Here is a 10,494-nt window from a genome sequence, read left to right on the forward strand (position 1 = left end):
ATGAATAGATTCATGCTTATTTGCCCAGCATAATAGTATTATTAACACAAGTTTTAAATTAATGCAATATAAATGGCCCTTACACAAAAAATACTTATTGCCTTAAATAATTATGTACAGTTATTATTTGAATTTATGTAATTTTTTTGGCATTATTTTCACATATTTTACTATTTGTTGGATTCGGGATGTTTCAACATTTCATACGTTTTTTTTTACTTATGTTTTATATATTTTTAATTTAATTTAAGTCTTAATTTTTTATGTATTTTATTCTGTAATTCAAACAAAACTAATATATATATATATATATATATATATATATATATATATATATATATATATATATATGTGTGTGTGTGTGTGTGTGTGTGTGTGTGTGGTGTGTGTGTGTGTGTGTGTGTGTGTGTGTGTGTGTGTGTGTGTGTGTGTGTGTGTGTGTGTGTGTGTGTGCAAGTTTTAGAAACACTAATCACTTAAATATCAAACTGATTTTCATTTATTTTTCTTATTTTTTTAGGGTTAAAATAAGTTCAACCAAGTGATAAGTATAAACAAAAGACAAAACCTCATTTCAGCAAGTAACTACTATCTACAAGATAATACAATTAAGTTAAAATAAAATACAAGGGAGCTTAAGAAAATATTAAGGGAGCTAAATTAATGAAATGTTCACATTTGCTGAAGCTGGAATTGATCATCCAGTTCAGTCTCTGTTAAGTGTCCACTATTTTTCATTTATACACTAGGTGGCAGGCCAGCATAATATAATGCTTTTGAGTGTAAAAGTTTCATCCAGAAACACTAAATTGTTTAAGATTTGCCAAGCAGCAGAATGACAAATTAATTTATTTAAGGTTTAAAAAGCGGTATTTTCCACAAATGTGCATGTCTTGTTTTCTCAGGTTATTTGTAATTTTCCTGTTTTTTTTTTTTTTTGTCTTCAAACAAACCATTTGCAGGAATGAAGATTGTGCTTACTTGACAAAAGTGTGAAGTTAATTAGTAAAGTGCATGCTGAGATCGAAATAGACACCATATTTTATGAAATCTAATATTAGATAATCATCTCCAATGATGGCATTTATTATATTTATGCAATATATATAGGCAGCGCGGTGGCGCAGTGGGTAGCGCTGTCGCCTCACAGCAAGGTCACAGGTTCGAGTCCCAGTTGGGCCAGTTGGCATTTCAGTGTGGAGTTTGTATGCTCTCCCCGTGTTTTCATGGGTTTCCTCTTGGTGCCCAGGTTTTCCACACAGCCCAAAGACATGCGCTATAGGTGAATTGGGTAAGCTTAATTGTATATAGTGTGTGTGAATGAGTGTGTATGGATGTTTCCCAATGATAGGTTGCAGCTTTAAGGGCAAAACATATGCTGGATAAGTTGGCAGTTCATTCCGCTGTGACGACCCCTAATTAATAAAGGGACTAAGCTGAAAATGAATAAATGAATGAGTGCAATGGCTATAGGTGGAATGGAGAGACAGTGGTACAGCCAATTCAGTGGATAGGGATGTTTGGGAGGCCATGATGGGTCAGAGCCAATGAAGGAAATTTGGCCAGAACACCAGAGTAACACCTCTACTCTTTATGAGTAGTGCCATGGTTTTTTTAATGACAACAGAGAGTCAGAACTTTGGTTTAACATCTCATCCAAAAGACGGAGTTTAGTGTGTATACAAAGACAACAAATAGCACTGGCAATAAGCTACAATTGTTTAAATACTTTCTTCATCATTAAAGAGGACCTATTATGCACAAAACACTTTTATAAGAGATTTAAAGAGTTTGGTGGCCACAGAGTATGAAAATACACATCCTCTAATGATTAAAATAAATTCATTCTATTTATTTATAATAAAAACAGTCTGCAGAAACACTTTGATTGACATTCTCCCTTTGTATGTGTAATCAGAGAGGGAAAAACCCCGCCCATCAGTGATGATCTCTCACTCATTAGCATAAACAGCCCTGAGTGAGAAGCAGCCGTTTGCCCTCTTTTGAAAAGAGCACAATCAGTTTAAAGCATCACCAAAATGCCACAATATGGATCAAACCCAAAAAGGATCAGTTTCAACGAGTAATCCAAAAATATGTTGTATTTTGAGCTGAAACTTCACATACACATATTAAGGGGACATCAGAGACTTGAAAAAGGAGCATAATAAGGTATATGCCGAAGCATGCTAATGGGACTTTTAATTTGCTAGTAACCTGGGTTAAGCGCTTCCAGCGAACTGTATGCTAATGCAAAAACCGGCATGTTTAAGGTCTGCTTTCTTTAAAAATCAGCGATCTCCACTAGCTGAGTGATATCCGATATAAAGTGGGTCTCAGATTGTACAAGAAGCACTGCATTAAATTACATTTTCCCCTGCCATGTCTTTGTAATATGAGCATTTATTTTACCTCAGTATATTCAGTGGAGCTTCAGCGCTAGCCTGCTAATTCTGACTGGCGCGTGCGGGTAAAATTTTTTGTCTCGTTTTACGCTTGAGCAACTAAATGAATGCCAAAGTTTATTTAACTGAATGTATTTTAATGATATTACAACATCGATGCTGTTAATGGAACCTTATAAAATGGATAAAAAATCATAATAACAGGTCACCGGAAGGTTATCAGAATGGGAACTGCACTAGCTCGGCAGAGGTACAAATATGTACATATTGAAGTAAATCAGTTGTGACTTTCAAAACGGTTCACCTTTGGCACATTTGTTGACTGACCACAGTGAAAAAGAAACTAATGTGTTGCCTATACACACACACAAACATTGCAGCAGTTTCAGTTGGCTCTCGGTCTTTCCTAATGAATGTTAGATAACTGCTGGATATGTAACTTGGCCTTTAAATGGCATCGATTTTCTTACCTGATGCTCCATTCTAGGGCGCCAGTTAACAAGCAGTTGTTCCAATCATTATGGGCTCCTGAGTCACACGGCACAGCAGGGAGACTAATTAATCGATCAGACTTAAGTAAAAGCTAGTTATACTGTTAGAAGAGATGACAATGTTGATTAAAGTAAGTTTAGTTAGTTTCAACATTATGGAAAATGTCTTAGTACATTTTCCATGCACCTGTCTAGCGGTTAAAGAGACAGTTCACCAAAACAAATATAGATTTATTCACTCACCCTTTACTTGTTTCAAATCTTTAATGAGTGTTGCTTTCTTCTATAAAACACAAAAGAAGATACTTTGAAAAATGTTCGAGAAAAATGTTGGAAACCTGTAACCATTGACTTCCATAGTATTTGTTTTTCCTACTACGGAAGTCAGCAGGTTTTTATTCAATCATTTTCCTTCTGCTTATTCCTTTTATTCATCAAGGGTCACCACAGCGGAATGAACCGCCAAATTATCCAATATGTGTTTTACACAACAGATGCTCTTCAAGCTGCAACCCAGTACTGGAAAACATCCATACACACTCATTCACACACATCCACTATGGCCAATTAAATTTATTCCCTTCAACTGACCCAGCAAGGACTTGAACCAGTGACCTTCTGGCTGTGAGTTGACAGTGCCAACCACTGAGCTACTATGTCCCCCCTTAACAGGTTTTCAGCTTTCTGCAAAAATATCTGCAAAAACTGCAGGATTCCACACAATTCCTTCATGTTGTCCTAACACAAATCGATTAATTTACCTTTATTGTTATTACAAACATAAAACAATTAAGTTGTCCCCAAAAACCCTCAAGAATTAAGTTGATTGAGCTCATTTTAAATAAGTAGTTTGAGCAAACAGCATTTCTGAGTGTATTTGGTGTTCAATAAAGGTTTGGAATCCCTAAATAGTGGATAAATTTAGATTTTTTTGGTTAAACCATCCCTTTAATTTGTATGTTAGTCCTTATCTTCTCACCATTTCAGACACAATATTAGCAGTGAAAGAAGCAGCTCAGCGCAAATCTTCCTTTAGCTCAAATAGGACTAACTGTTAATCACATTAAAAGTCAAAAAATACGATTGGTCTCTGCCAGAGCGACGACTAGTCAAGTAAATAGGATTCTGAAATCTTCTATAAATACCCCTTTAATTAGCTGAGAATGAAGGACTTAATCCTGAAGTCTGAAAATAAACTAAGGAGATCAGAATTTTAAAATAACAACTAAATAAATCTTCACTCAAGAACTGGTTGCATAAGAATAATCAAAGCTAATGTGGTTTTCTAAAGTGCCAGACAGACAGCAGAGATTTATCTCTCTATATGTTTAAGTGAAGTTATTGAATTTGAAGATGCTTATACACTCAAGGTGCTAGAAGACATTATTAGGCCAAGTTTTTAACATACAGCTATGGAAAAAATAGAAACATGTTTTCACTTTATGCATAATTTTGGGTAAAATGATAAATGTTTGTTTACATTTCTGATAGCGTTTCTTCCAAATTTCATATAAAAATCCTGTCATTAAAATTTTTATTTTCAGAACACGTTTTTTTCAGATACTTTGTGATTAATATCGGTGTTATTTAATATTGTACAATTGATTTCTTATCTCTTTTGAAATTTAAATATTGGTAAAGAGCTGATATAAATGAATATAAACATCATTTGGGACTTTGCTGCAATTTTACAGCTATTTACTGCAAAAGTACACAGTAAAATACCACATACATTTTTTTACAGTTCACTACTGTAATATGCACTACCCTGTTGGTCATTTTAAAACTTTTACAGTGAATTAATGCATTTTAAGAATTTGAAGTATTCTACTGTAATCAAAATAATTAAGTACCGCTACTATATTTGAAGACAAATATGACAAAAGTTATATTAATTAACATATTTTATCACATAATGTATTTAAATAGATTGATGAATGAAAATTACATTTGTAAACCATTTGAAATGGATACAACAGCACTAAATAATCAAAAATACTGTTGTACGTGACCTCGTCACTTGTTTGGAATTAAAGTCAATAGTGAATACTAACGTTTGTACTGCTAGTAGGCATGGGACGATAACCTCTTTCAAGGTTTACTGCGGTTTAGAAACGTCAAGGTTTTAGAATGGCCAGGATTTTTGTGTTATAATTTTTTTTGCATTTATTTAATTTAGTTTTTTAGAGCAATAGTATTTCCAGCAGGATCCTCCACATCAAAAGCTACTTTTCCAAACTATTTTAAATGTTTTTTTTAAAATAAAATATATCGCGTTCAATAGGGAGAAATGTTGTTTTTACCCAAACATTAAAAAAAAAAAAAAACATATTTTACAGCAGTAATCACAATACCGTGCAACTGTGATATTTTTCTCCAAAGTTATCAAACCATTACAATCTTATACCGGCCCATGCTTAACTGTTAGTGTAAATCTAAATAAATTACATTAAAAGTACAGTAAAAATTGTCAAACTGTAAAATTAAAATGTGGTGAAGAGCTCTTTACCATAAAAAGAAGTTGCGCTAAGCCTATATTACTGTAAAATGACATTGCGGTAGGGTCCTGCTACTTTAAATCACATTTACATGTAAATTACTGTAAAGGGGCAGCTGCGTTAATTTGATGGCAACACTGCTTGCCAGTAAGTTACCGCAAAAACACAATAAAAAGTCTAACAGTGACGTTTAAAAACATGCCATCTTACCTTATTTTTTGCTAACAAAACAACACTTTTTGTTTTAAATTCGGAAGAAATTGCATCAGTAGTTTATTAAGTAAGACAAAAATGTGGTTTCATTATTAACACAACTACACACATAAGTATTATTGTCATTTTTCATGTTACCTCCTATTTTTGTTTCATAAGGTGCATAGCAGCCTAGACAAAACCCAGACAAAACACAAGCATCATTTACTTCATTTATTATAATAAATATATTGTATATACACTAATTTAACATGAGTACAGTTCATATGTACAAATCCACTATCATACTAGACTGTTATTGAGAACACACCTAGTTTTTCAAGAGTGAAAGCAGTCAGTAATGGGCCATCTTCAGAAAAATAAACCAGAGGGACTAAGAAGAATCCTCAGGAAAAGGTAAAGAAACACAATGTGAAACCTTAAATGTGGCTAAACTGTAAAAGAAATGCCTGTTAAATATGCAACACAAGCCCCTGATCCTCTATCAGAGGGTCCTAAAAGTTGTGATCTTAAGATTTGAGGTATTTGCCTGATTGATAGTGTAAAACTGTAACCTAAATGTAGCTAAAGACAATCCCACATTTGTTTTTCACCTTCTGATGTTGAGATCATAACCTTAAATATGGCTAAACTGTAAAACAAATACCCGTTTAATATGCAGCACAACCACGAAAAAGTTGTCATCTTCATGGTGTAGGTCTTTTCTTTATGAAAAATGTAACCTATATGCCAACATAGTGGTTGAAACTACCTTAAAAGTAAGTAGCTACACTGTAAAAGAAATATCTGCACATTAAAATGTTCCATATTTTGTGATTTACATGCGTTTAATGGCAATTGCATTATGGGAGATTGATTTCTGCTCTATTAACATTTGATGTTGAAAATTCAACTCTACAGTTTACGAAGTGACATTTATTGACATGTTAGTAGTTTAAAACAATATATTATATACAAAATAATAAAGAAAGAAATTATTATTCTGTAAAATAACAAAAAAAGTATACTGACGGTTTATTACCAGGTTTTTGTTCTGTAATTTGTAACACAAACCCAGATGATATATCACTTTAAACTATTAAAAACGTAAATAAAACTCACTTTTTCAAACTTTTCAACGTCCAAAAAAATCGCTATCACAAGTTAGACAACAGAGAATTCCTTGCAGCTTAACATTTGTTAGACAAAAGAAATGTGTTGTGGGACAAACAAAATATGTACATTTTGTTACCCTTTGCTAATTTATGAAGAGTAAGTTAAGTTTTTTTTAAATATATAGGTGTGGAAATTGACTTGCAATCCTCTTTTGATTCAGAGAACGTTTTTAAGAAGGCTGAGCAGTGGTGGAGTTTGTTGAGAAAACTGAGAAGTTCTAATAACGGTATTTTGATTGTTGATATAAATCACTTATTGAGTCTGTCCTTACTTTTAATATTGTAGCCTGGTTTAATTCCCTCTCTGTTAAAAGCACAAATTAACTTTTAAGTTTGGTAAACTTAACAAGTAAAATAATTGGTGAGAGACAAACACCTCTCATTGATTTATTTATAGCAGCGATAGAAAGAAAAACCTCCACTATTGTGGAAGACTCTTTACATGGTTCCTTTAAGTTACTTCCGTCTGGTAGACGATATAAAGTCCCTTTAGCAAAAAAGGCTAACTACAAGAAGACATTTATTCCCATTGCCATTGTTTTTTTAAATAGGATTTTTAAAATAATTGTGTAAGTGTATTTATGTTTTGTTGTTGTGTGTGAGCCCAAAGACAATTTTTTAACCTCTGTGGGATAGACAATGACGCTTATTTGAATTGAAAAGTTGTTGGAGAAGAGATCAATGCCCCATAATGCAATACAAGAGCAAAAATAAAAGGAATAAAACCCATGAATCACAAAATACGGAAAACTGACAAAGTATGGATATTTTTCACAGTGTAAAGTTTATTTCAGATAATTGTGACCTGTGACCTTCAGTTCTTCGTTTCCTTATTTTGGGATTCACAAGTGTCATTCGTTATTTACTGTTATAAATTGCATTTTGGGATGTTGATCTCTGTCGACTTTTAATGTTGAAAAGTCAACTCTACAGTTTAACAAAGGGACTTTTATTGACATTTTAGTAGTTTGAAATAATATAATATATATGAATAATATAGAGATAACTTATTAGTTAGTAAAATAACAAAAAAAGTTCTGTTCATTGTTTTATTTTTCAACCTTTTTCAAACTTTTCAACATCAAAAGTTGTTGGAGAAGAGATCAATGCCCCATAATGCAATTCAAGAGCAAAAATAAAAGAAATAAAACCTATAAATTACAAAATTATGGAAAACTGATAATCTATGGATATTGTTCACAATGTAAAGTTTACTTCAAACTATTCCACCTATGATCTATGCAGTTTTTACCTTCAGGTGTCGAGAAACGTGATGTGAAACCTTAAATGTGGCTAAACTGTCAAACAAATATTCATTTAACATGAGGTATAACCTCCAGAAAGTTATGATCTTCAGTTGTAGGTGTTTGTGCCAAAAATGTGATTAAAACTGCACACTGTAAAAAAAACATATCTAACAGTTTCCTTATTTTGTAATTCACAAGTGTAATTCGCTATTTACGGTTGCATTATGGGATCTTGATATCTGCTCTGTCGACTTTTGATGTTGAAAAATTCAACTCTACAGTTCAACGTGACTTTTATTGACATTTTATTGGTTTAAAATAATAATATAATCTATAATAAATAATATTTAGTCTGTAAAATAACAGAAAATGTACTGGCAGTTTGTCAAAAGGTTTTTGTATTGTAATATACAACACTAACCCAGACAATAATTCACTTTAAACTAATAAAAATGTTTTACTTTTTTTTTTAAAAATTACTTTTTTTTAACTTTTCATGGTTAAAATTGTTGAAAAGAAAGATCAAAGTCCCATATTGCAATTCAAAAGCATAAATAAACAGGATAAAAATAAAAAAAACCTCTTAATTTACGGATATTTTTTACAGTGTACCATAAAAGTAGCTAAAGTTTATCGGAGTCAGTGATGAACTGTGCAGTTTTTACCTTCTGAGCTTGATGAACCATTCACGATGGAGTTTTGGCTATTCCCTTTAAACACCGGAGCATTTCTTTATTAATAGGCCTATATACCCGGCGAGGTGATCTGTTTTATCTCCACGCACACCATACATTGCCTGACAGGCCTGTGAGAACATCTAAAGCCCTGAGCTTCTGTCATTCATCCACGCCAAAACTATATTATAGATTAATCACCAGGTAGCCCAGAATTCCAGCTATGAGCAAAACAGCGGTGAAAATGATGCCCGCGAATATTTTCATCGTCCCGTTTTCCCCTTCCACCGTTTCTTTGGGTTCCTCCTCGCAAATTGAGATGACACCGACTGATGAATTGCCAACACTGACGGTGGACTTTAACTCGGCGCCCGCCTCCTGCTTCGCCTCCACTGCCCACGGCGCCACCTGCACCTTCATCTCCATCTCCTCCATCATCTGGTCCACCTGGGCGATCTCGGTTTCCAGTTCCCGGAGGTCCACCGTGTCGATGTTGGCGTCGGCTTCGTACTTCATGTTTTGGACGCTCATTGCTCGAGCCGCCACAGTAGTGGTGCTGCCGGTCATTCCCGTCTGGATAAGGTGTCTGGTTGGCACTTTGAGAGGAAAATCCTGCCCTATTTCCAAAGACCGCTTCATGTCCACCTCCAGGAGCTCCATGCTGCTGGTGAAGAGCACCCAGAGGCGCTCATACTCAGCTCGGTCATCTTTACTGATGCTTTTGTCCTTCAGGAGAGCGGTGAGCTTAGTCCTGTTGGCCACCGCCAGCTCCTGTGCTTTCTTTCTGGTCTTTTTAAGTTCCTCCCGGAGGTTTTGGGAATCCGACGTGCTCCCCAAAGCGGTGACCAGGTGCCTGTAGCAAGCGGTCACTTTATTGAGAGCGTCCAACATGGTCTTGCATTCATCCTTTCCCATGTTATACGATTAGGTAGTAGTTTCTCACTTAAAAAATAATAATCCGAGGTTGGAGAAAAAATTATTAAAATTAATAATAATAATAAAAAGACGATGCGAGTGTCTTCTAAGCTAGTTTCCACAGAGAAGCAGCCGTACGACTGCACTCATCATCATCGCTCTCGTCATTGCAAATTCCTCACCATCCATGTTCCCTGTCAGAGAGCAGCAGTCGGGCTTATCACTAAATGGATCCCTAAACGGCTTTAGTTGCGCTGGCGGAGATTAGAAGGCTTCAGTGTGTCCGCTTCAGTAGCAAACGTCGCCTCTCCTCTTTTCTTGCCATCTGAACCATAACAGGTGTTCATTTTAGAACTCCGAATAGAACGTCTACCCCCATGACGTCACGTCAAGGCATTCCAAAAGAGTGCAATGTATACGGATTCTCCGAGGGCGGAATGTAAACAAAGGGTTCTGAGCGCGCGCGCGGAGCGTCTGTCGGTGTCTGTGATGATGATGATGATGATGATGATGCTGATGCCGAGCCTTTCAGACGGCGGAGATCTGCTATTTGTCCGTCAACGGCGATAGGAGTTTAAATACGAGTAAACGCTCGCCAGTGAAATAAAGCACTCACATCCTGGAAGATCAGCTAAAGCTGTCGCGATTGGTTGGCCGATACCATTTTATTGCGTTTTTATAGGTATCTCAGAAGTATTTATAAAACGTGCTTAGACATTTATATTTAATAACGTGTTTTAAAATGGCTAATATTAGACATACTTACATTTCATACACAATTTTTAAATATATAAAATATGTCCTCATATAAAATAAAAAAACATAGCATAGGCTATGCCATTTAGACCTATTGACATAGTAATTTAGTTTCTTTGTAAAAATATGAAATGTAAAAAA

At 34.7% G+C, this 10,494-nt stretch overlaps 1 protein-coding gene across 1 annotated transcript; it reads right to left on the minus strand.

Annotated features, from left to right (window-relative positions):
- Positions 1–5,806: 5,806 nt before the first annotated feature.
- On the minus strand, positions 5,807–10,249 carry si:ch73-167i17.6. The gene has a single exon (XM_005169918.5). It carries the CDS (start codon positions 9,595–9,597, stop codon positions 8,869–8,871), a length of 729 nt encoding a protein of 242 aa, XP_005169975.1. The 5' UTR covers positions 9,598–10,249; the 3' UTR covers positions 5,807–8,868.
- Between the last annotated feature and the right edge of the window lie 245 nt (positions 10,250–10,494).

The sequence above is a fragment of the Danio rerio genome, chromosome 18 (assembly GCF_049306965.1).
Source record: "Danio rerio strain Tuebingen ecotype United States chromosome 18, GRCz12tu, whole genome shotgun sequence".
Taxonomy (NCBI): Eukaryota; Metazoa; Chordata; class Actinopteri; order Cypriniformes; family Danionidae; genus Danio; species Danio rerio.